General features: G+C 36.7%; 3 protein-coding genes and 2 long non-coding RNA genes across 8 annotated transcripts; all 5 read left to right on the plus strand.

Moving 5' to 3' along the window:
• The first annotated feature begins 1,034 nt into the window (after window positions 1–1,034).
• On the plus strand, window positions 1,035–5,528 carry LOC134826602 (carbohydrate sulfotransferase 11-like). 4 transcript variants are annotated; one of them, XM_063839044.1, is made up of 8 exons: window positions 1,106–1,193; window positions 2,191–2,307; window positions 2,859–3,019; window positions 3,120–3,236; window positions 3,478–3,640; window positions 3,757–4,130; window positions 4,236–4,317; window positions 4,426–4,777. In XM_063839044.1, the coding sequence occupies exons 2-8, from the start codon at window positions 2,197–2,199 to the stop codon at window positions 4,681–4,683; spliced, it is 1,266 nt and encodes a 421-aa protein (XP_063695114.1). In that variant the 5' UTR covers window positions 1,106–1,193; window positions 2,191–2,196; the 3' UTR covers window positions 4,684–4,777. The 4 variants fall into 4 exon arrangements, with proteins under 4 accessions (XP_063695116.1, XP_063695114.1, XP_063695113.1 ...); XM_063839046.1 differs by lacking the exon at window positions 2,191–2,307 and having other exon boundaries at window positions 1,035–1,193; window positions 4,426–5,528; XM_063839043.1 differs by lacking the exon at window positions 1,106–1,193 and having other exon boundaries at window positions 2,175–2,307; window positions 4,426–5,528.
• A 406-nt stretch (window positions 5,529–5,934) lies between these two features.
• On the plus strand, window positions 5,935–9,472 carry LOC134826608 (probable ATP-dependent RNA helicase DDX56). The gene is made up of 6 exons (XM_063839059.1): window positions 5,935–6,392; window positions 6,747–6,907; window positions 7,593–7,919; window positions 8,071–8,195; window positions 8,349–8,458; window positions 8,694–9,472. The coding sequence occupies exons 1-6, from the start codon at window positions 5,939–5,941 to the stop codon at window positions 9,371–9,373; spliced, it is 1,857 nt and encodes a 618-aa protein (XP_063695129.1). The 5' UTR covers window positions 5,935–5,938; the 3' UTR covers window positions 9,374–9,472.
• A 208-nt stretch (window positions 9,473–9,680) lies between these two features.
• Window positions 9,681–13,972, plus strand: LOC134826553 (PHD finger protein 14-like). Its single transcript, XM_063838952.1, has 2 exons — window positions 9,681–9,698; window positions 10,277–13,972. Exon 2 carries the CDS (start codon window positions 10,278–10,280, stop codon window positions 13,653–13,655), a length of 3,378 nt encoding a protein of 1,125 aa, XP_063695022.1. The 5' UTR covers window positions 9,681–9,698; window position 10,277; the 3' UTR covers window positions 13,656–13,972.
• Window positions 13,973–14,143: 171 nt separating this feature from the next.
• Window positions 14,144–14,739, plus strand: LOC134826638 (uncharacterized). The gene is made up of 3 exons (XR_010161729.1): window positions 14,144–14,303; window positions 14,421–14,521; window positions 14,655–14,739. It is a non-coding gene; the product is annotated as an uncharacterized LOC134826638 (long non-coding RNA).
• Window positions 14,740–20,387: 5,648 nt separating this feature from the next.
• On the plus strand, window positions 20,388–21,515 carry LOC134811904 (uncharacterized). Its single transcript, XR_010159869.1, has 4 exons — window positions 20,388–20,597; window positions 20,708–20,806; window positions 20,944–21,076; window positions 21,233–21,515. It is a non-coding gene; the product is annotated as an uncharacterized LOC134811904 (long non-coding RNA).
• Window positions 21,516–26,238: the final 4,723 nt, after the last annotated feature.

Below are 26,238 nucleotides of genomic sequence, written 5' to 3' on the forward strand. Positions count from 1 at the left end.
TTATGTTTTTTTTCTTATTTCTGAGCACTATCGTCTATCTATAAATGTTACTTTAAAGAAGCGCAAACCCAAGTAAAAAATGGTTTTACATTGAACCTTAAATAATGGGATTGATTGTTGGAAAGAGACATTTGAAATTGTTAAATGTATTGGCTCATTGGCTCAAGGTGAAGGAGAGGATTGAGTTTAAGTTATGTTTACTGATTTTCAAAGCAGTCAATGGTGTTGCTCCTGCATATCTGTGTGATCTAGTAACATTTGTTAGTTCGAGTAGCAGAAGAACCTCCTCCTTACACCTACCTGTTGGATCTACAAGATCGCACCCAAGAGCGTTTTAGACTGTTGCTCCGAAAATCTGGAACCAACTACCAATTGAAATTAAGACTTGCTCTGATGTTGATCTGTTCAAAACATTATTAAAAACTCACCTGTTTAAGAAAAGTTACGGCATGAGTGATTAATTGACAGTATAACTTTATGTTATTTGCTTAAACTGTTTAGGATGCAACCTAATGTCATGATCTTTTTGAACTTATTAGCAATTAGACTGTTAGCTCGCTTCATAAGCATGTCATCTTCGTTCCAAAACTTTTTATGTCCTATGCATACACTCCTTGATAGTTATCTTGATCTAGTTTCTTTGTTTCACACAATAGAGCATAAGTTTTGTGGTTTATCCACTGGGCTTAGAGTTTGTGCTTAAGCTACCAAATTTTATTATAATTATTTATTTCTATTTTAAAATTTTTTTGTTTTTGTTATCGAAAATTTTTGAATCACTATTAGTTATTAAAAACCATTATCCTCTGCTGTGTCAAATTTGTTTTTGGAAAAATTATTTATTTATCCATTTAGTTTTATTTAGACAATGATGCTTTTTACTAGCCCAAAAAGATTTCATTGTGAATAATATTGCAAAAGGGCTTACAATTATGAAATTTGATGCAATGTTTCTACTCTGATTATCATGTTTTACACTTAAGAAGATTTCTTGTCTGTCATGTAATTATACAGTATTTCAAATAAGGTGTAACTGTACCTGTACGCAATAAAGGTAGCACTGCGGTCAGTGCAAATTAACGTCTCCCCTACCCTGCACATATCCAGGATTTCAATGTGATATCGATGGCCGATTGCACTTCTCACAATAAAATGGTTGCAAGTTGAAGAACTGCTCAAAGTGCTCTGTTAAGGTTCATAACTTTGCAGTCCTGCATGCACTGTACAGTGCACATGCATGATTGGAACGATACCATCGTTTTGATCAATTTTATTTCAAAATAATGTCAGTGTAATTTTGCATGGCTGAAAATGCTTGATCATACATCTTTTTTATTCAAAAATTCAATTCTAGTTATTATAATAATTAATTGAATTTTCAAATAAACAAAATTCAAGTTCACTAGTTCGATACAGTAAAACCCTGATTTATTGTGGACTTTGGGGAACGAGAAAACGTGTGGTAAATCTTTGTTTTAAGGTCCTAAATTGGTGAAAAATGGGTGGATAAGGTCCAAAATCCATACAAGCGATATTTTTGAAAGTCTTGCAAACACACTCAGTAATTTAACAACAGAAATCAGATAAATTTGTTGATGCCTATGCATAACAATATTGTAATGCTCAAATCAGATCACATTTCTCCTGTGGCTAATCCTTCTCAAACTCAATCGTGCCCTGTCATAGGAAAATACTGCCAAACATCACAGCAACTAAGGCCTTATATTATACAAGAACATTGTTACGTGATTCAGACGCAGTAATGAACACAAGCTCACCTTGACACAAGTTTACAAGCTTGCCTTGATACAAGCATTACTATAAGGTATCAAATGTCATGAATTCAATCTATACAATATCATGATAAATGATAATGACAGAATTTTACAACATCTATTAGCTGTTTGATAACTTTATCAAACTTAATATCTTTATTTGCTTGTATAAAATCTCTCTTTTCTCTTTAAAAATCTTAAATTGTCGGAAATAAATGTTTGACAAATTTTGAAGAAAAAATCGGGGAAAAGGAATTACATGCGGTAAATCAGGGCTTGAGATAAATCAGGGTGTAGCAAATTGGGGTTTTACTGTGATATGTTTGGCTGTTTGGCTGATACTGATCTACTGACGTTTAATTTGCATTTTGCACAAGAATCCCTTCAAATCCTAGCAATGATATATTTATTTTAGTTGTTAATGACAAGATTTAACAACTTCTTCTACTATGGAAGTGCAATCTCTTTCTTGCTAGTATTCGGGTTCATATGTTTTTCTCTTGGGTCTTCTAAAGTAAACATACCATTCAAGGTAAGGGTCAATGAAACAGCATGTGTGTACCTCGCTTACTATCAGTTATTGTAACTCTGATATAAGACTTTCAAAGATCAACTAAATATTGCTTCAACTGACTTTTAATCGCTTTTCGGGTTGCAGAATTTGCAACTTTATGTATTTTGTACTGTTCTGTTAAACAAAGTTATCAGTAAAACAAACAATTTTATGCTAATTTAATACATCAATATTTGGAATCTTCACAAAGAAAAGCAAATTAGGATAATTTTTGCATACCAGTTATACTGCAGATGGATAGGGCAAAGGGGCACTCTTGCTATAATGCGCTTTCGTGTGCACCACAACAGAGCAGCAATTACACTTTTTTGAGATTTAGAAAAGAAAGGTTATACCAATTAATTGATTTGAAGACTTAAATTATATCTCTTAGTATAAGAATGTTTAAGCATATTAAATGTTGCAAATAATTTATTTTGTGAACATATATTGCTTTAAATCTAAGTCTATTATTTCCCCATTTGACTCTTATCATTTTAAATATATTTCATCATTGACATTTATCCCAGAACGCTGCTGTTATACATGATAATGAGGATCAAGAACCTTCTGCTACGAAAGCCAAGATATTGAATGGTAGCAGTCAATATCTCGAAACTATCCGAGGATTACCGCAGCTACCCCAAACTAAGAACAATAGTCAAACAGGCGGATTGTGCCCTAACACAATGTGAGAAATTTTGACCTTCCTATTATATGATATAGAAAGTGCTGAACTGCAGACGAGCAGCTGAGCATTATATTTCATATAAGACCACCTTTTTATTCAGAGAGTTTGCGGGAATAAACAAGCAAAGGTTGGCTTGGATACAGTCACAATGTCGCAACAAGCTCACTGACAGTGTTAGATCGAATCTTTCTAACATTAAGGAGATGTTTTACTTTCCGTAAGTATATCATATTACAACTTACAACATGGATATTTAATATATATCTTGACACAATGGACGAAAATTCTGAGATGATGGGTTTTGCAATAATCAACGTTTGGGGATATTATCATTATTTAAATTTTACAGGTGTTAATTTATAATTTCTTAATTTACGTCAAAATTTTGAAAGGTTTTCGGGTTCTAGGAGTTCAGTGTGAAATTTTCATGTAAACTTCATTACGATTTCTATTTTCAGTAAATCTTTGTTGGGATGGTGTCCAGTTTACAAGGCAGCGTCCTCAAACGTGTTTGCACATTTCTGCAGCGACTATTTTGATAATGAAACATGTCAAGACAAACGTGTTAAAGAGAAGGGTTTCAAAGGAGGCTTCAGAGAACTAAAGGACTTCAAAGAAAAGGTTAGCGGGTACGGGAAGTTTGGTGCTGTGAATACTACAAGTAATAATGTATGTCATAGCCTACAATGACATTGCAATATCATAATTTAAGTAGCACGCTAATTAGTTCTCTTCAGAATCCTCCGCCTAAAGAAGAGAAAAGATTCTTGGTAGTTCGAGATCCATTCAGAAGACTACTCTCCCTCTACAGAAACAAAGTAGAGCTGTTAAGCCACCCAGCATATAGAGAAATTTACGTGGACTTCATGTTTCATTACCGACCAATAAGATGGCATACAAACATTGAGAGGAAGATAAGTGCGTTCCAGGCGGTTCACTTCGCGGAAGCAATGACCGAGGGTACAGCTCAGAGGAAACCACAAGAAGACAACCCATATTTATATCCACCATATCCCACATTTAAGGAGATTGTGGACGCAACGATAGCCGGTTGGGCAAATGTTCACCTCATCCCAGCTAGTCAGAGATGTGGTCCGTGTGGTTCTACTAAGTAAGCAAAACGATTTTTTTATTACATCATTTCATACCAGATTTTCTAACATTATCGTCTTTTTGTAAGTCCTCTTCTGATTTTCTAAAGTGTTAAACATTTCAGGTACGAATTCCTGCTTAAAGCGGAAACGTTTGACTGTGATCTTAAAAATATGTTCAACCTAACCAGCAACCTAAGACTCCTCGTAAGTAAACAAATTAGAATTTGGAACTAAACGGATTCATTTCCGGCTCAGATCTATTTCCCACATAACAATTAATAAGAGAATAAATTGACCCAATAATCTCTCTAGACAAATATTGAGAGATGGGCCACAAACCAGACCCCTGTCCTAGACATGAAAATTTTCTACAGCTACTTCTCCACATTGTCAACGGAGCAGTTGGACGGCCTGCTCTACCTTTACCAGGACGACTGTTTACTCTTCCAGTACCCATGTTCTAAGCACGTGGAAAATATTAAACAATTTAAATTGTTAAATTCTGGTTACAAGCATGAGTATAAGAATACTTGGTCAGGTAGGATCGGTGATTGGGACATTATTAGCTGAATTTATGAACTTTGTTTGAAGCTGCTGCTGGGGTTGATGTTATTACTACATATTATTAGGAATACCCTAGGAGACATATTTAAGTGGTTGGAGATCTGGGGATTCAGTGTCTTAGAAATTTAGGTGTCTTCAGTGATTCACGATTTTCTGTGTCTTCAGTGATAGATCATCTTTTCTGATGTTCGCCCCATTCAAAACAAGAAGCAGGCTAGAATACTGTCGCTTGGTCTGGAATCAAGATTGCACTAGCTTACTTTTATGATTATTATTATTATTATTTACAATTATTAAATTTGATGGAACTGTTTACTTAAATGTATTTATTTTATTTGAAAATTCAATTAATTATTATAATATGTGACACTATTTAACACTTTTAAGAAGATTTTTTATGATGTAAAAATATATACAGCATTTCAAATATTGTGTGTAACCTGTTTTGTATTATGTTTTTTTCTTTTTTATTTCTGGGTCACGACCCTATTTTATTTAAAACCTCTATTCTATTTAAACTTTGTATAAAACTGTAGGTCTCTTATTCTAACCGTTCACCATGACTGACCTGATGTCATTCTAAAATGGTTCTGTAGTTCTAAAAATTTAGTTAAAAATTGAGTATTTACGTAATATTTTAATAGTTACCTTCATACCCACAGTTTCATGTTACAACTCACTCTAACTCACTCTAACTCACTTCCTTAATATATGTGTTTTGAAGGGCACTCCGCACTCTATTAACAGTTTTTTACTGATTTGAATGTCCTGCACAGCAGATTGGAGCTTTTTAAATTAATTTGTATTCTTATTGTATTACTGTGTAAATTTGATTCTAATTCTTTTTCTAATGCTACTCTCTGAATCCCTCACTGGTTCCTAGTATTGAACAGTTCAGGAACCTATAAAATTGATTTAAAATTGAATAGGTCACAATTAATAAATATTAAGGGGGCATGGGGGTCTTCACGAAAATTTCCTGGAAGTCGACTTTTTAGTTGTTTCTATTAGATGGGAGTGATAACTATCAGCTGCTTTTGAACCCATCGATTTTGACAATCTTGGACCTGGTTTGTTGGCGATTTTTCCAGGTCCAAAATCTTAAAAATCGGATACAAAATTTGAAGACCTCCTGCCACCTCAAGTGGGATGGTACACACTTATGCCTCCAAGGGAAACAACAATATACAAATCTCCATTTCATTAGTCATAATGAATTCTTTGTATGAATGTTTTTTAATTTTCTAACATTTCATGTAGGATGCTGAAAGTAGAACAGTTGCTGGAGAAAGAGATGCCAGCCAAAGAGTCAGCAGACAAAGAGTTGATGGACGAAGAGTTGCCAGCCAAAGAGTTGATGGACGAAGAGTTGCCAGCCAAAGAATTGATAGACGAAGAGTTGCCAGATGAAGAGTCAGCAGACATAGAGTTGCCAGCCAAAGAGTCAGCAGACAAAGAGTTGCCGGACACAAAGTTGGCAGACAAAACCTTGGCAGACGAAGAATCGGCAGACAAAGATTTGGCTGACACTGAGTTGCCAAGCATTATATCCATAGCAAGGAAGATAAAATCATTCAAAGATCTGAATTTAGATGATAGGTTAAATAAAGCAGTTGCAAAAGTTCACTGGCCAAAGCCAACTTTAGTTCAAGCTGCAGCAGTTCCTCTTTCAATGGAAGGAAAAGATATCATTTGCCAATCAAAAACTGGCTCTGGTAAGTTTTAACGTTCAATGAAGGAAGTGCCTACTGTACATAATAATAATCAGATACAGTAGCTTTGATAGTACTAGGTAAATAGATATAAGACATAAGTTATACTAATAGATTAACGGAGTCGCAGGGTGCTTTGAACTAGCTTTCCCCATCAGAATCCAGATCATAAAATGTTTGAAATGTAATAGATGTTGCTTTGAATGTTCCACTCATGGATGAAACGATCCACTGATGAAATTAGATAAAGTCAAAGGAATTTGTACTTTAACTTCTAGAAAATGATGAGTCATTCACTAGAATTGCTTAATTGAGGGAATCCGGAATAATTTATAATTTCGAATAATGACCCCACAGGCAAAACAGGAGCTTATGCATTAAGTGCGCTCCAACTTCTGTTGAAACAGCCCACACCAGTTCCTCTGTCAGTTGTAATCCTTGTTCCAACAAAGACACTTGCAACTCAAACCACTAAAGTTATCAGATCTCTTACTAAGTGGGCCTCTCTCATTTCTGTGGTAATTGTATTGATTATATTATATATATTTATTGTTTTCGTTGCTAGATCATAATTTTGAATCCAAACTTATGTAGTGATAAATGTTTGTGCAGTCAGGATGAAGTTATATACACAAAAGTGGGTACTGTAAGTAAGTTATATACACCAAACTTACTTACAGTACCCACTTGTAATTGTAGGTTGTACGTAACTCGGGGGGGGGGGGGGGGGGGGGGTGGGTGTCTTACTGTTTTTTTGGATAATACGTAAGACACCCACCCCTTTTGCCGCCTTTTGCGGTACTAACTGTCGAAAAATCGTGGTACTAACTGTTTTTTGGTATATAGATTAAGATACCCACCCAGAAATTGCTTTTTTTTAAAGAGCTCATTTAAACTTTAAAGGACTTCAAAACCCACTCCCAAAATTGAAATTTGAAGTAAAATGGTTTTTTTTGGGGTTAGACACCCCCTTTAGTACCATGTACTAACTGTTTTTCTGGAAAATGGGCAGTAGACCCACCAGTTAGTACCATGTACTAACTGTGTTTTTGGGAGAAAAAATGACCCACCCACCAACATGACGTCCGGCACTAAGTGTATGGTCCCCCCCCCCCCCCCCCCCCCCCCGTAACTGGATATGATATCCACTTTCAACATTTCAAATTTATTGATTTTTAGGTAATTCTATTATTATCATAACAGGTAAACCTGTCACATTGCTCGAATGCAGACTCAATGAAGACAGTACTACTACAAGACCCTCATATTTTGGTTGGTACGCCGTCTAGTGTCCTGTCTGCTGTAAAGAATGCCTCCCTCTCCCTAGCAGCCTTGTCTCTACTTATTCTTGACGAGGCTGATCTTCAGTTTTCTTATGGGTTCTCAGGAGATATATCTGAACTTAGGCAGAGCTTCCCTTCAGTTAAACAGACCATTCTGATGTCAGCCACCATGTCTGTGGAAGTAAAGTCACTTTGTCTACATCTTAATGATCCTGTTACCCTTGATGTTACTGCTACAGGTCCTCAGGTTTGTAAGGCTTTCAGATATTTTACGTCTATTTTATATTTCCAAGGTAATAATTATACTGTAGAAAGTTCATATTTTATTCCGGACAAAAATTGGGAATGTTTCATAAAATCTGAGCTGGTTAAGTTTTGTTATAAAATATGATTGACAGGAGAACAAGTTGGACCAGTACGCAATAAAGTGTAATAATGATGATAAGTTTCTGCTGCTGTACACCCTTCTTAAACTCAACCTTATCAGAGGAAAATCCATTATATTTGTCTCAGATACAAACAGGTTCGTTACTGATCACTTATGTTATAAACAAATAAATTGACAAAAAGCTTATTTCAAAAAGCTTATTGATTGAATGAAAATAAATGCAGAATACATACAAAGTTGTACCTGACTGGATTGTGCCCTTCAAGGCTTAACAGTAATCTCTAACAGGTGCTATCAAGTGAAGCTATTCCTGGAGCAGTTTTCAATATCGTCCTGTGTTCTGAACTTTGAACTGCCGGCCAACTGTTTAGCTCACGCTGTGGATCAATTCAATCGGGGTAATTTTTATTTACTATAGAGGGTATTTATCGTTCATCTACATTAAAACACCCGTTGTCGATGATGATTTTTTTTCTCGTTTTTAAAACATATAGTAACTTTCTTAGACATTAAGAAACATGGTGCTCAGATTTATTTTTGTGAAAGTGTAGCGCTGGAAATTTAATACCTACAATCCGTTGACAAAATTTTGTTTACAGATTACTTTCATAATATAAACCTTTTTTTACGCAGGTATTTACGATACGATAGTAACAAGTGATGATGCACAGAACAAAGACCAAAATGTTGCTCGTGGCATAGATTTTCAGTGCGTAGACAACGTGATAAACTTTGATTTTCCTCCAACTCCCGAGCAGTATGTGCATCGTGTTGGGAGAACAGCTCGAGCATTTAACACTGGAACAAGCTTAACTTTCTTAACACCCCAAAATTCTGGGAAGTTTGAGGAACTGAAAAAGTTTTTAAAGAAAAGTTCAGACCAAAATGAAGAGTTTAAGCCTTACAATTTTAACATGACGTCAATTGAAGGGTTCAGATATCGATGTAAAGACGCTTACAGCGCTGTCACAAAGTTTGGTATCCAGGAGACAAGACGTAAGGAAATTAAACATGAAATAATGAACTCAGAGAAGCTGAAGACGTTCTTTACAGAGAACCCCAAAGATTTGGAGGTTTTGAGGCATGACAAAGTGTTGAAGCCTCGTGAAGTCAAGGAGCATCTCTCAACAGTTCCCGATTATCTGGTACCTTCTGCTTTAAAAGGAAGTATCAGACAGAATAAAAGCAAGAAGAAGAGGGAAGTCGACTTTAGTAATAAGAAAAGGATCGGAAATTATAAAGGTCAGGCTTCAAAAAGGAAAGCTGATCCCTTGAAATCTTTTAAGTATAAGAAGGGCAAGGATGCTGAATAGATTTTTAAACGCTTCATGGGATTTATTTTTTATTTTAGAGTAGGTAAGAATGCTTTTCAGTTTTCAGTATCTACCATGATGCAAACCAGGTTTTTATTGTTCATCACTTTTATGAGTTTAGATTGAAATTGGCTAATCTCCTCTGAATTGAATACAAATAACACACGTTATTGCCGACGTTTCGCCCCCATGGCTTCTTCAAGGCGGAACAAAAACTTTGTTACATAGTGACCTCAAATTATTTGTTATATAGTAGTGTTGAAAGTATTAAAACTTTCAAAACTTTTTAATACTTTCAACACTACTATATAACAAATAATTTGAGGTCACTATGTAACAAAGTTTTTGTTCCGCCTTGAAGAAGCCATGGGGGCGAAACGTCGGCAATAACGTGTGTTATTTGTATTCAATTCAGAGGAGATTAGCCAATTTCAATCTAAACTCATAATGATAGACCCTCTGACAAGGGCAAAGCGTCATATATACGCTACAAACTCAATCAAGTTCATCACTTTTACTGACTAATTTATTAAAACTCCTTGATGAATGTTGTATTCTTATCATAACATGTTACAGTTGAAGTTTCAAGTTTTACTGTCCTCACTCTTTCTGTGTCATTTTCAGTTTTAAGGTTTTAATGATCTCATACATGCAAAATGCAAATTTAATGCGGTGAACATAAACGGTGATAGCAAATTCGAGTTTCCGTTATTATCGATACGGTTTATAATTTTATATATAATACGGTATCTTATTTATCAAAGATTAGTTAAAACTATACAAATTTGCTTTAATTGGCCTTGGGTCGATTAAATGATATACCTAATTGTCATTACTCATTAGGCATATACATTATACATAGTCATTAGTTATTGATATGATTGTAAACGATAACTTTTTCAGTATGGAGAAGAATTATGAGAGTAACGGACTCGGCCTAGTCAATAATAGTGAGTGCTCTGTGATGAACAACATTGTAGGGTACGCAAAATCATCATCGTCGTCTGATGGAAATGAAGAAATTGAGGATGTAAAGGAAGAAGTAGTTGATCAAGTTAATGGGCAGAAAGAAGTAGTTTATCATGTTGGTGAGCATGAAGAGATTAATCTTCATGTTGATGAGCAAGAAGAAGTTGGTGATCATGTTGATGAGCATGAAGATATTAGTGATCATGTTGATGAGCAAGAGGAAATTGTTCACCATGTTGATGAGCGGAAAGAGATTAGTGACCAAGAAGATAATCTCGTCAGTACAGCTGATGATATTGCGGAGAACGAAGACCTAGATCTACCAGCGTTGAAGAGACGACCAAAGCGGACCATCAGGCCTGTACAAGACAAAAGTAAGGTTGTTAAATTCGTTGACAGTGATGATAGTTCTGAAGATGATGAGGATCGAGATTGGAATGCTGAAGGAGAAGAACAGAAGAATGCAGTAGGAGGAGGGGAAAGCAATGATAGTGATATTGACAGTGAAGCTGAAGGAAGTGGTGATGAAAGTAACACTGAGGATGAACCACATGAGGATGATGATGGAGTGACAAACCAGGGTAATGATATTGGGATGAAGAGTCAGGAAGAAGAAGAGGAGAAAGCTGAACCAATTAAGATTACTAAGGATGAAATGCCTTTTTTGTTCATTCCAAGAGGAGCAGGAAAAAGACAAATCAAAGTCATCCAGTATAAAAATGAGATTTCAGAAAAAGCAAAAGATATGTCTAGTGGATCAAGTTCGGAGGATGAAGAATGGCAAGCTAAACAAGAGGATATCACAGAACAGATCAGCCAAGAAGAAGGCGAAGAAGACGTAGATTTGAGCAATGTTCCACTGATCAAAGAAAGTGAGATAAACCAGAACAAATCAAAGCCCAAAAAACCAAAAGAGACAACTCAAAAGTCTTCGACTCTCTCTCACTCGGAAGCTCTTGAAATCAGCATCTGCTGTGTATGTTTAACCGGAACAGAGGAAGATAACATACTGGAATGTGACAAGTGTGGTATAACAGTCCACGAGGGGTGCTACGGTGCTCCCCCAACTGATCCTGAAAATGACGAGCTGGACATGACTTGGTTCTGTGAGCCCTGTGTGGCTGATGCTAGTCACGAATGTGAACTGTGCCCTAACAAAGAAGGTGTTATGAAATGTACTGATTCTGGTAAATGGGCTCATATGGTGTGTGCTTTGTACTCTGAAGGTATAGGCTTTGGGGATACTACTCTGTTGGAACCTATTATCACAACGGATATCCCACCCTCTAAATTTGGTTACAAAAAATGTGATTTGTGTGAAGATGAGCGGTTTGCTTATTCTGGACTTGTTGTCGAATGTGATGCTGGATTATGCAAGTCAAATTTTCACATAACATGTGCCCAGAAATTGGGCTATTTGATGGAAAATACCAACGAGGATGTTAAAACTAATCCCTTCTTTACTCACTGCAAAGTTCATGTTGACAAAGACCTTGCTAGACCTAAAAAGAAAGCTTACAGATTGTTGATGGAGCATTTGAACGCAGCATCAAATGATCAGCTTGACGAGCAGTCAAGTCAAATACTCGAGCAAAAAAGAAGAGAATATCTAGTGAGTAGAAAAGGAACAATCGTACCAGCCATCATGACTGAGAGACATCCTCGAGCCCTTTTTGGATCAGTTTCTGCTTTTTCAAAACTAACTAAGAAAGCTGAACTGTTTGGTCTGAACACTCATGTCACAATTGTTGAGGATAATGATTATTCTGACAAACCTATTAAACTGATAAAGCCAGACATATCTAGCGGATTTGCTAAGCAATATGAGACAAGGCAGAAACAGCTGAGGGAAACAGCTGCTAGGTCAAACTACCATTACAAGAATCTAATGAATCTGAGGGAAGAAGAGCAGAAGCTGCAAGCTGAGATTCATGATCTGCAGATGCAGGTGCCTAAAATATCTAAGAAGTATGAAAAGATTCGTAAGCAAGCTGTTGCAATCTGGAAATTCTTATCTTTAGTTGAGCCTACTGAGTATGACATCCCTGATAGTTTAATGCAAAAGCAGAACATTCGAATCAAAGCAAACGTCATCAAGAAAAAGATGGGTCTGAAGTTTTGCCACACCTGTAAACATGGCCAAGCCCCAGAGACCATGGTGGATTGTGACGAGTGTCACAATTGGTTCCACTTTGGTTGTCTTGATCCTCCTCTTACCAGGAACCCCAAAGTTAGCAAGAGATGGGCTTGGTTTTGTACAGACTGCACTAATTCTAAAGTTGGAAGTACAGGTGATGCTGTAAGTGAAAAGGAAAACAGAAAAAGTAACACAGCTACAGTGAAGGATAAAGATAAGAATGGGGTGGAGGTAAAATCGACTAAATATGGTAGGTCCGTGAAGAAACCTGATCACTTTAAAAGCGATCAGGTTGCTAAAGAGAAGCCCCAACCAGTGACATCACACGAATCTCCCAAGAAACAAGTAGTGGAAAGTGTTGTCGCTATCGACTCTTTTCGTAAATCTCATGAAACGCATTGTAGCACATGCTCAAAACAGGATTGCTCTCAGAAATTGTTCTGCGATTTCTGTAAAAAGCACTTTCATTTGCATTGTACAAGTGGAACCTACGAATCTGGCAGTTTTGTTTGTGAGAATTGTGAAGCTTTGACCGCTACAGTCCCAGCTTTAGAAAATAAAACCATAGAAGTTCCTGCTAAAATGTCAGAAACCGAAACCCCGAAATCACAGAGCCAAAAACGCAAGAATATTTTCGAACTTCAGTACGATTTGATGCAGCAGAAAAAGCGCAAAGAAGCAACGGAACCAAAGTTAGACCAATCCAAAGAAGCTGATCTGAATGTTTCAGCTGACAGATCAGATACAACCCTTAAAAACTTAGACACAGACGATGAGATAACAGATCGTGATATCGTAGAAGAACAACTCACTCAAGAAGACCCAGTTGTTTCACCACCTGCCCCCGCTAAACCTTCGTTATTCTCGAATATTCTCAAAGGTATTCAGCAAGCAGTTGCTAAAGTTCCAGAGGATTCCAAAGTTAAGCTTGGGATGAGTCCTGTAAAATCAGTGAAGATAGTTCAGGACAGCCCAGAGATTGATAGCGAGAAGGTGGTTTCAGTTAATGTTGAAATTAGTGAAAGTGACTCACATCAAACCGTGTTGACTATTCTGCCGACAGATTTTTCAAACAGTGACTGTGTCAGCTCTATGAGTTTAAGTAAGCCCGCTATTGTAAGTCAAAAACAGCAGTCTGATTCAGAGGGAAGCTTGCCAGATGTTTTTAGCGATTGAAGTAGAATTTTAATTCATGATATTTTTATATTTATTGAAAATCAAATTTAAGAACTTCAGCGTTTCAGGTTATTTTACCTTTCATAACTGAAATTTTGGCCTGCGATGCAATTTATGAAAAACAAATGGTTTTCACAAAATGATGTTGTACTGACAATCAAGAAATTAAGATCTTTCAGATTTGAAGTAATTTCAGGATCAGTTATATTTATTAAGATAATACACGAATACACGCTAGTTTTATGATTAAGTTGTTTGATTGACTTATATTTATTGTCCAAACTATTATTTTACTACATTTCACTCATTGTAGATCAAAACTGAGAAATTTTTTCTTCTTCTTAAAATTGTAATACTCTGCAGTCAAAAGCGACTCTTTCGCTAAATAAAAAGCATCATTTCCTCCACAAATATTCAAACTTATTACATATCAAGTTATTTCTTAACTAAAATATTATACTGATAATCAATATTTCTAAATTAGTTTTCAAAAGCGATGGTGGTGGGCTTTATCTCATCAGAAGATTTGATTCAGCTCACATCTCTGATGCCAAAGATTAGTGGACGAGCAGAGCTTGTTTCCCAGCTGATAGAATCTTTTCTTCTAACAGACAAAATGGAGATTGTTGAACCTAACGACATTTGTGGGTAAATCCTAGCTTATTATAATGTAGAGTCTCTATCTCTTTTGCTTACTTAACTTATAAATATCCACACTGTTCTTCAATAATAATAAATATTAACTTTGTTTTACCATATTTCCAGGCTCCAGCTCATGGAGTTTCACTCTAAAGAGTATGTTGATACCTTGGAAAGTTACTCCCATCAATCAGAAGATGAACAGAGATTAAAACAGTTTGGGCTGGGTAAGTCAACCCTACAGAATATTCAATTTATAATTTCAACAATTAAAGGGCCTTAACTTAGTAAAGTGACTTAATTGGAGTTTTGGCCAAAATGAATCGGGGATAATTTGTTCCAAAGATCACTTTCGTTCAGAGTTTGACTGTCCACCATTTCCCAAGATGTTTAGAACGGTTTGTGCTATCGGTGGAGCTTCAATTACTGCTGCAGACGAATTGGGGCAAGGTTATTTTAAAGTAAGTGGTTATTCTATTCGTGTGTAACGTGGTTAAATAATAGAGTTGATGAATCCAGATTTTTGGAACATTTTTGGAACATGTGCCAAAATTGTGCCAAAAGTGTGCCATGCATTTATTTGCCCTAATGAGCTCTAAATAGTGCCAAAAATAATTGTAAATGATGGATATATTTGCAAGCTAGGTCTAGGGGCCATCGAAAGTAGCATAACATTACCCAGGTTCATGGAATGAACGAAAATGAACAAAAATGAATATTGTCCTAAAAATGCTCAGAATGGTTTAAAATTGGTCGGAAAGTGTTTATATTAGTCCTAGGACCACTCAAACCAAGTTTGGGAATCACTGCATGTCTAGAACCGATGTTACCAATGTTCCAAAATGTTCCAATTTTGGCACAATAATCCTCCTGAGAATCCAGATTTTTGGAACATGGGCACATCGAAGTATTGGCTGTATTTAAGTGCTGGGAAGCCTCAATTCGGTTTTCTAAGATGGATATAGGTAAAAACTAGGCCTAAGAGCCATCAAAACTCAAATAACATTACCCAGGTTCATGGAATGAACGAAAATGAACAAAAATGAATATTATCTTAAAAATGCTCAGAACGGTTTAAAATTGGTCGGAAAGTGTTTATATTAGTCCTAGGACCACTCAAACCAAGTTTTGGAATCACTGCATGTCTAGAACTGATGTTACCAATGTTCCAAAATGTTCCAATTTTGGCACAATAATCTTCCTGAGAATCCAGATTTTTGGAACATGGGCACATCGAAGTATTGGCTGTATTTAAGTGCTGGGAAGCCTCAATTCGGTTTTCTAAGATGGATATAGGTAAAAACTAGGCCTAAGAGCCATCAAAACTCAAATAACATTACCCAGGTTCATGGAATGAACGAAAATGAACAAAAATGAATATTGTCCTAAAAATGCTCAGAACGGTTTAAAATTGGTCGGAAAGTGTTTATATTAGTCCTAGGACCACTCAAACCAAGTTTGGGAATCACTGCATGTCTAGAACCGATGTTACCAATTTTCCAAAATGTTCCAATTTTGGCACAATAATCCTCCTGAGAATCCAGATTTTTGGAACATGGGCACATCGAAGTATTGGCTGTATTTAAGTGCTGGGAAGCCTCAATTCGGTTTTCTAAGATGGATATAGGTAAAAACTAGGCCTAAGAGCCATCAAAACTCAAATAACATTACCCAGGTTCATGGAATGAACGAAAATGAACAAAAATGAATATTGTCCTAAAAATGCTCAGAACGGTTTAAAATTGGTCGGAAAGTGTTTATATTAGTCCTAGGACTACTCAAACCAAGTTTGGGAATCACTGCATGTCTAGAACCGATGTTACCAATGTTCCAAAATGTTCCAATTTTGTCACAATAATCCTCCTGAGAATCCAGATTTTTGGAACATGGGCACATCGAAGTATTGGCTGTATTTAAGTGCTGGGAAGCCTCAATTCGGTTTTCTAAGATGGATATAGGTAAAAACTAGGCCTAAGAACCATCAAAACTCAAATAACATTACCCAGGTTCATGGAATGAACGAAAATGAACAAAAATGATATTGTCCTAAAAATGCTCAGAACGGTTTAAAATTGGTCGGAAAGTGTTAATATTAGTCCTAGGACCACTCAAACCAAGTTGGGAATCACTGCATGTCTAGAACCGATGTTACCAATGTTCCAAAATGTTCCAATTTTGGCACAATAATCCTCCTGAGAATCCAGATTTTGGAACATGGGCACGTCGAAGTATTGGCGTGTATTTAAGTGCTGGGAAGCCTCAATTCGGTTTCCTCCAAGATGAATATAGGTAAAAACTAGGCCTAAGAGCCATCAAAAGTCAAATAATTACCATGGTTCATGGTGACGAAAAGACGAAAATGATTGGTCCTAAAATTCTCAAATTTCCAAAGTTGGTACGAAGTAGTTTATATGGTCTAGGCACTCAAACCATTGTGGATCACTGCATGTCAGACGATGTTACCAAGTTCAAAAGTCAATCATGTTAGCATACAACACTTTCGACCAATTAAACCGCATCTGAGCAATTCCAAAGAGTTACGAAAGAGCATAAGCCAACAACAGACTATTCATTTACGTACTGTTAAAGTTCGTATTCGCACCCCTCGTAACGGTTCTGGCAGCAGCGATTCCGTAAACACGTCAGACGTACACAATGTAACCCTATATTAGATCAAATCAGTATCATTTTATACATACTCGTAATAGATTGGAAGCAAATTAAAAGAATGTGAGATTTGAATAAGGTGTATCAGGTACAGTTGCGATCTATTTGGCATGTATCCGGATGTATAGGTAAATAGTCATCACAATAGGATTATACTTAGCAAGCTTATAATGAATAAAAGATAAATGTAATAAGTATACAAACATTTTCCCTCTCTGTATAACTCCAACAACAACAGGACGAATGAATCCTTACAAATTGATGAGTACCTTGTACTACCATCAAAGAAGCCGGCTGTTAGCTCACTAACCACACTTCACACAGCCTTCATCCGTGAGAAACTCACCCACACCTACTACGAACAACCTTCACCAGCAACCTGACCTCGCTCATACACCTTACCCGCAACTATGCCCTCAACGAACAATAAATGGTATGATTCAAACATTTATATCAATAATTGGGGATTATTTAAAACCAAAATATTGCAATAATAATTGACCTGTCTTGGAGGTACTGTCTAATTGTACATATTCTGAGCAATTTAAGACATGTGGAGAAATATGATCTTGCACCATATTTTTACCATTCTGAGCTTTAGGAAATTTAATTTGGTATCATTTACAGTTCATTCTATGAACCGGAATTTATTTTAGTTTTGGATGCTCTTAAACCTAGTTTTACTTATCCATCTAGAAAACGATTGAGCTTCCCCAGCACTAAATACGCAATACTTCGATGTGCCAGTCCAAAAATCGATGTCAGAGGATTAGTCAAAATGAAATTTTGGAACAGTAATCGTCTAACATGCAGTATCCAAACTTGTTACGGTCTAGACTTAATATAAACGTATTCGACATTTTAACCTGTCTGACTTTTAGACAATATCATTGTCATTTCGTTATCAGAAGCACTGGTAATGTTATTTAAGTATTGATGGTCCTAGCCTAGGTTTACCTATACACTAGAAAACCGAATGGAGATCCGAGTTCCCGCACTTAAATACAGCCATCTTGCGGATTTGTCCCGTTCCAACGAAATCGGATCATAGGAAGAAAATGTGCCACAAATTGAACATTGGAACCATGAACATCAGTATCATAACACCATGAGTCCAACAACTGGTGATGGTCTAAGGAGAGTATAAACATCGACCACTTTTAAACTATATCATCTAGAAACCGAATTGAGCTTCCCAGCACTACCAGCAATACTCGGTTCCATTTCCAAAAATTGATTCTCGAAGATTTCTGTGCAAAATGAACATTTGGAACATTCCTAACATCAGTTCTAGACATGCAAGGATTACAAACTGGTTGAGGTCCTAAGACAATAAACTACTTCCCACCCATTAAACCGTTCTCTGGACATTTTAGGAAAATTCATTTGTCAATAATTCGTTCATCTACATGAATCCATCGGTAATTTATTCATGAGTTTATGAAGTTTAGGCCTATTTCTCCTATCATCCACTTAGAAACGAATTGGGCACCGATTAACATACACAATTGTCGATGCCCCTGTCCCAAATGACGTTACAGAAAACAATGACCACTCAAACGGTAGACATCATATTCAACTTGTATTGGTGGTCCTAGCATGTAAAATCCGACCATTAACATTGCTGAGACTTGAGAAGAATGTTCATTTTCGTTCATTTCTGTCATCATGGTAATTTAACGACTTGATGGCTCTAGGCCTAGCTACGCTACCATCTAGAAACGAACTGAGCTTGCCAGCACTACCAAATCGCCAATACTGCGAATGACCCATGTTCAATTTATGGATTATCACTGAATAATATCAGTTTGAAAGCTTCGTTGCAAATCGTGACGCGCGAATACAAATTCGTGATTTAAGTACCATTCGTTGAACGCGTTCTGTGGTCTGCACTCGAGTTATGTTGCTACGATTAATAAGTCGAACACTGACATTATAAATTATTAAAATGTTTTGCTTGACGACTATTGGATATGATAACCAACAACCGAGTTACATTCTTAGTTGTTTATAACTGTTTGGCTCTGCATACTGGACAATCTGATAAACCGAGGTTTTGTATAGTAACGATTGTAGTTTAGTATCATCGCAGTAGGAACTACTTTCAGGTAGTAACGGAATTACACCTTGTCATTTGGCTACTTCATATCCAGACATTTTTTATACGAACTTACAAATTTATCAATTAAAGTGGACAATCGTACAATTCACATTTCATTGTTTTGTGTATTTGCGCTGATTTTGATATTCTATGCCTTGATTGTATCCATAGTTTATACATAATGTGATTTTACACACGAAAATTGTTGTCGAGACTGATTATTACCAAATCGCGTATTTACGTACTCTAACCATACAGAGTGTTTTATCCGAATCTGTGGACAGAGTTTGGGGAAGGAAGAGGAATTGCTACTCCGCAGAAATCCTCTAAATGAGGAGCTAATGATCACTATTCAACGGTAGATTCCTTTCTTCTTGTGACTTGTTTAATTAACAAAAGTATAAACGTATCATGAAATTCAGATTATAAATTTACTTTGTTCATTGCAACATGTTCAGGTATTGACAGGTCATGGAGTCACTCTAGTAGAGAGGTTGTTATACCTTGAAAGTATATTGCCATCAGTCGACGGAGTTGCTGAGATCTCAACCAGTTATCTGGTTAAAGTCATTTCTACAGTTATATTCGAATTTATAGTCATTTCACGAATTAAAGGTTTCTTGTGATCATGACTTAATTGAGTTGCAAAATGAATGGTGCTAATTGATTCAAATTATGAATCAGCATTTCTATCAGAGTTGACTTATCGCATTTCCAAGAGTAGTTATACGAACCTTTTTGGAGTGTCGGGTACAATTCAATTACCCGACTGACAGAAATTGGACAGGTATATTTAAAGTAATAGTTAACTTCTTTGTGTGAAACATGTTACAGATAAATTTATTTTAAGGTTTCTGTTGTCAAATTTAGGAAAATTCTATTATATAAGATTGTGTCCGCATACGTTTCTGCGAAGCCGATTTGTTAAGTACGTATCATGAGAAGTCGCGAACATAACACTTACAATATTAGAGTTTGCATGGAAGATTAAATGAATAAGATAACGAAATACATCTGTATCTAGACCTTATAATTGTTATAAACTTGGATTATGAGACGTTTTATTTTTCAATGTATTATACCAGATTAAGCCAGTGCTATTTGATTTGTAAGATTGTGTTTAAACAGCAATTCACGGTTAATAAATATTATTCCAAGGTGAGTACGAATTTACATCACTTGGCTGACTTGCTTCCAATTTACTAACGAACTTACAAATTTATCAAACTGTAAAGTGGACAATCGTGCACAATGTCACATTCATTGGGTTTTGTGTATTTGCGCTGATTTTGATATGCTAATGCCTTGATTGTATCCATAGGATATTATACATAGATGTGGATTTACACCACGGAAATGGTGTCGAGACTGCATTTTACCAAACATCAGCTGTATTTACGTACTCTATACACAAATACGAGAGTGGTTTTTATCCGGGAACTGGTGGACAGGAGTCTGTGGGGGAAGGAAGAGGATTGGGCTACTCCGTCAATATTCCTCTTAAAGACGGAGCAACTGATGCGACACTTCAACGGGTGGGATTCTCTTTCTGTCTTGTGACTTTGTTTTAATTAACAAAAGTAGGAAACGTATCATGGAAATTCAGCATTGTAAATTTCTCTTTGTCATTGCAACATGTTGTCAGGTGATTGAAGGTACATTAGACGCAGTAGTAGAGCGGTTTAAACCAGATGCTATAGTGTGCCAGTGTGGTGCTGACGGAGTTGCTGGAGATCCTCACCAGGTTATCATTGTTAAACTGCTCATTTTTACTGTTTTATTTCGAATTTTAGGTCATTTCACGATATTAAAAGTTGTCTGTGATCCTACCTTTACAATTGAATGGTCCTAACTTGATAACTAGAATTATGACCATTTCAGGCATTTAACTATACACCGAGTGGATTATCTGCAGTAGTCTCAAGAGTAGTCTCATACAACCGACCAACCCTTTTATTGGGAGGGGGCGGGTACAATCATCCCAATGTAGCCAGAACTTGGACCAAAATTACAGGTACTGAATCTTTACTAATAGTAACTAACATTTAACTTGCTTTGTTGAATCACATTCTACCAGAAAATGTGTATTTTATGTGTATTTTCTTACGTTTGCAAATTTGGAAATTTATTAATATAATGATGGTGTCCCGGGCTAATATATCGTTTTCAGCCGATTTGTTAAAAGTTAACGTATCCGATGAAGAAGTCCCCGAGCATAAACACTTCACAGAGTACGGCCCAGGGTTTGAAATGAAGATTAAACCTAGCAATAAGAGGAACGAAAATGACAGTCTGTATCTAGACTCTGTAATAAACTCTGTTAATAAAAACTTGGATTCGATGAAATGACGTTTTAATTTTTTCAATGTATTTATTTCAGTATTGCTCATGTTTAGTATTATGATATTTGTTGTAAGATGTGTATGTAAACACAGATATTCATCGTTAATAAATATTGCATTCCAAGCCGATATAATCTCTAATCACTTGCTGACTTGCTCCAATTATATCTTCATAGTGATTCATTCAAGAAGATGATATAAGTAATAACTTCGTAGTACGACAACTATGTTTGACTTTTGTAGGTTCCCAAAGAAGGTTATTGATAGTACTAATATCATTTCAATTGTACTGTTTTTGCAGTATGTCAAAGGATGATGGGGGAGTAGGGGCTCTCAAAGCTGGCTTAGCCTCTTTTAGCCGGCTGTTTGATCATAGAGCTATCATTCAAGGTACGACAATACTTGATAAGACTTATTTGACTATTAGCCATCAAAACTAATTTCCTATCGCAAAAGTGCAACTTTAATAAGCCTGACTGTTTTATCTCATTAATATGATTATTATGATTATCATGAGTACAAGAAACCTGTTTAAACAAGTTTAATGATCCAGGAGAAGCACGTTACTTTATAGAGGAGTTCCAGAACAAGAGAAAAGGAAGTGAGGGAGTAAAGTTGGCAGAATGCCAGCAGATGATTGAGAAGCACTGTGGAGAGACACTTCCAGCAGCTGCTGCTACTGCTGACTCTAAACTCAACCTGCTTGACAGACAGGTTCTACATCTTACTGAGGTGAGATATGGGCCGGGATGGGGAGGGGGGGGGGGGGGTTAGGGGATTTGTTACCAAGCTGGTTGCTAATGTAGATCGTCCTTTCCTTGTCAAATCAGGAAAATCAGCATTTCGTCTCGAGAGACTCATAAAACAAAACTTAATAAAATTGCACGAAAATAACAACACTCTGACTCTCTCAGTTGTGTGACCTAATCCTGCCGGACCGTATAGACGCAATGATGGACTCTAACACACCTTACTCCCGACCCCCTTCTCCGGGCCAAGATACTGATTGGGACGAGTTTATGAGGAGTATGGACGAAGAGAAGAAGCTTATAGATCAGCTGTTTGATAATGAAATAGAACAATTTAAAATCTACCTTGACAAACATGGACCAGGTTGATTTGTTAGTAACTTTATAGTGTAGTAGAGATAATGGAGTGGCAGAGAAAATGGGGTGGCAGAGAAAACAGGGGCAATTTTGTAAAAAGTGTTGTTCTGCGCGAGGAAAAGCAAATGACAACCAGAACTTTCAGAGGGATATATTTTTCAGATTCTTGATCCTTTTAATGTGAATATATTGATTGTGTTGATGATTTTTATGTGTTTTATAACGATTTTTTCTTTTTAATTGTTGGTCTATCATTGGGATTTATTTGGGTATTTCAATGGATGTTTATTGTTTAAGCGTCTTAACAATTAGTATATTTTTACAGATTTACGCTTACTGTTTTTAGCTAAAGAGAATGTTGATTCCGTTTTTAAGAGAATGAACGTGACCTTCCCTTGAGAAGCAACGTTTATTCCTCTAATAACAATCCATCCCACATTAAGCAATGTTAGATTGGTGTAAGAGAACTATAAACCGCTACAAAAAAGGGTTGTTAACAGGGGGTGCGGTTACCACCGGTGTAGTTGCTGTGGGTTACGCGTGCAAACAGAAACTGTTGTCATGGCAACAGGAGCATATGGAACAGTTACTAAGGAATTCTCATACAGAACAGCATTATTTACAACACTACCACAACATGAACACTACTCTTATTGGGTTTGTTTGAGAATGTTAACAGTATTTTAACCTTCATCAAAGCTAAGCACTGAATGTATTATCAATCTTTACCTATTTAATTACATGTTGAACGATGGTTCATATATTTGTAGCAGGTTTTATATAATAATTAACACCGTCTATTGTTTCAGTTACTTCGGAAAGCTACATCAAAGAATATCAGAACTGTGCGAAACAGACGTGACACTGCGCAATCTCAAGGACGGCTCAGTATCCAAAGTAGAAGGATGGGAGCTGCTGAGAAAACAGGTTCTCACTAAACTCCTCCTCTCTCTCTACTCCTCAACTCTGCTCTGTGTGTTCCTATCAGTACAGTTAACAGTGGTTAAAGCTAAGATCCTCCAGTCCATATCAGATGGTTCTGACAGTGCATCAGTTAACATCACCACCAAATCCTACCTTTCTAAAATAGCCCTGCTTCTAGAACATTCTGTGCCTAAGATTCTGAAGATATGTGAGGGGGAGGTGGATAGAGTGTTTAGTGACTTTGGGTTGGACAGCAGTGTTAACTTTGGTGATGTGAGAGTGCTGCTGGATAATGTTAGTGTCAGGCAGCAGATGGATCTTGTGAGGTTGTGTAGGGTAGATCTGGGGGATGATATTATGGATACCCAGCTTAAGGAGGTCATACTCGTTACTATAGATGTGTTGGAGAGCCAGGATTACAGGTAATTCTATTGTTAGTTAAACTAACTACAGCCTAGTAGCTAGGATTACTGGTACTGTGATTTCTAGTTTTATTGTGTTTTCCTACAATAAGAAGAGTTTATAAAATTCCGTTCTGTTCCGTTGTTCCATGACCTACTTTTTAAAACGATTAAAAGTACTATTAAATAATTAATATTTTCAGCAATACATACCACACGTTTGTGTCCCACGCACAGGAGTACTACTGCAAAGAAATATCAAAAGTAGTGCAGCAAGACTCTGTACTCCTCGCCAAACTCCTCTCTCCCCTTAACAAGATACCCACCAGGATATTATCTAGCGAGAAGGAGGAGTATATCTCACACATGTTAGATTGTGGGGCTCTTAAAGTGTTGTGTTGTAATTTGTATCATGGTCTCACTGCTACATGAATGTAGGAGGGGCAACCCTGAACCCAATGTTTGGTAATTCTTGGTTTATTATCCCCTCATACGGGGTATCAGTTCTGATTAAATGTTAATACGATACAGTTTCTGTCAGAATATTTCAAAATAACAGATCAAAAGGGTACTAAAGTTTGCATTATAAGCTCTGCTTTCTTTATTTTCTTTAAGACCGTTCAGTTGATGACATGTGACATGTGCACGACAGTGCATTTAGTAAATATTTTGTCGTCGTTTTGTTTCTTATTTAAATTTCGATTATTGGATGTATATACTTGATATCAAATATTACGCATTTTTACTGGTCTCTGCAATTTCAACACCTTGATTAACGTCTTACAAAGTCAGCTTGATTTTGTGTTAGGTTCTCAAACAATAAAGATACAATTTTAAGATGTTAAATTGTTTTCATTCCCAGTCATGGCAGAGTTTTTGGCCTCCATTTTCGGCACAGAAAAGGACAGGGTAAACTGCCCCTTCTACTTCAAGACTGGAGCTTGTACGCATGGAGAGAGGTGAGCTTTAACAATAGTTACACTTTTCTAGTTACTTTCTTATTGTTTCTCTTTCATGTTTTATTTATAAAATATCAACTTCTTACAGAAAACACATCTAAGTTCTTCTTGTGTTGGGACAGATAAGTTGTGACAGATTATCTCCCCCAGGTGTTCCAGACAGCACAACAGACCAACATACAGTCAGACAGTACTCCTAAACCACATGTACCACTGTCCTGCTAACTTCTCTCTAAACCCCGAACTAAAGAACAACGGGGGCTTCACTGAGGTATAGTTTAGTTTCATATTACTTCGCAGCAGGATTCAAAGTTATACAAATATCGTCCTTAGCCTTTTTTTGACAAAGAAAAAATAAAATTTTGGGATTTTTTATCACCTTGGTATTATATTTTTTGGAAGTGCAAATAAATACGAATGATTAAACTTCCTGTATTCTCAGGAGTTTCTGCAGGAGCACTTTGACGAGTTCTTTGAAGATGTTTACGTGGAGTTGACTGATAAATATGGGCCCATCGAGGAGCTTAACGTCTGTGAAAACCTGGGGGATCATCTTATAGGTAAAATCTTTGCTTTTCGACTTTATCGACATATTTAGTTGATGAGATCATTAAAATGCGAAGTTGGGTCGATGCTTAGATCGGGGGATTTTACCCTGCAGCTATAAGATCTTGGATACCGCAAATGTTATTTAAAATGCATTGGTAGATTTCCGGATTTAAGAATTTGGTATGATGAGCTACTAGTTACTACCTGTAACTCTTAGGTAATATCTACGTGATGTTCAAGTCAGAGGACGACGCTTCTAAGTGTGTTACAGATCTCAATAACAGATGGTTCAGTGGGGCCCCCATATACGCTGAGCTTTCACCTGTCACAGACTTCAGGTAAACAAACACTGTTTTCACTCAGAGCTCCAATTTATAGGGTTTCTGTTGCTTAGTTGTGGGGTTTTCTTGACTTTTTCCGATTAAATCTACTTTGGCCATAATCAAGATTAGAAATATTCGGTTTGGCCTTTAACAACTGTTATTTTAATACCAATATTGGTCTGTTCTCAGAGAAGCATGCTGCCGACAGCATGAAACATCTGAGTGTACTAGAGGGGGTTACTGCAACTTTCTTCACGTCAAAGCCTGCTCAAAAGAGATACGGAGTAGACTGGGACTAGAACACTTTGGTAAGGGGCGACACATCAAAGGAGGAGGAGGAGGAGGAGGAGGGGGAGGAGGAAAAGGAGGAGACAAACGGAGATCACGGTCACCTAGACGTAGAAGACACTAGAAAACACTTGAATACACTAGGAGACAATTGGAGTCTGGAGACACTAGCAAACTATACACTACGATACACTGGAAATATTGGAGACAGTGGGACTCTTGCTCTCTTGGAGGCAGTGGGAGACTTCTGACTATTGGAGATAGTTAGACACTTTTACATATTG

The sequence above is a fragment of the Bolinopsis microptera genome, chromosome 2 (genome assembly GCF_026151205.1).
Source record: "Bolinopsis microptera isolate Bmic1 chromosome 2, MBARI_Bmic_1.0, whole genome shotgun sequence".
NCBI lineage: Eukaryota > Metazoa > Ctenophora > Tentaculata > Lobata > Bolinopsidae > Bolinopsis > Bolinopsis microptera.

What these genes read in the sequence shown, in the direction of transcription:
- LOC134826608 (XM_063839059.1), top strand. Translation starts at nt 5,939, where the DNA reads ATGCTGAAAGTAGAACAGTTGCTGGAGAAAGAGATGCCAGCCAAAGAG. An exon ending in CCAATCAAAAACTGGCTCTG is followed by an intron (nt 6,393 to 6,746) that starts GTAAGTTTTAAC and finishes ATGACCCCACAG; the next exon opens with GCAAAACAGGAGCTTATGCA. An exon ending in GGGCCTCTCTCATTTCTGTG is followed by an intron (nt 6,908 to 7,592) that starts GTAATTGTATTG and finishes TTATCATAACAG; the next exon opens with GTAAACCTGTCACATTGCTC.
- LOC134826553 (XM_063838952.1), top strand. Translation starts at nt 10,278, where the DNA reads ATGGAGAAGAATTATGAGAGTAACGGACTCGGCCTAGTCAATAATAGT.
- LOC134826602 (XM_063839044.1), top strand. Translation starts at nt 2,197, where the DNA reads ATGACAAGATTTAACAACTTCTTCTACTATGGAAGTGCAATCTCTTTC. An exon ending in GGATTGTGCCCTAACACAAT is followed by an intron (nt 3,020 to 3,119) that starts GTGAGAAATTTT and finishes CTTTTTATTCAG; the next exon opens with AGAGTTTGCGGGAATAAACA. An exon ending in GGTCCGTGTGGTTCTACTAA is followed by an intron (nt 4,131 to 4,235) that starts GTAAGCAAAACG and finishes TAAACATTTCAG; the next exon opens with GTACGAATTCCTGCTTAAAG.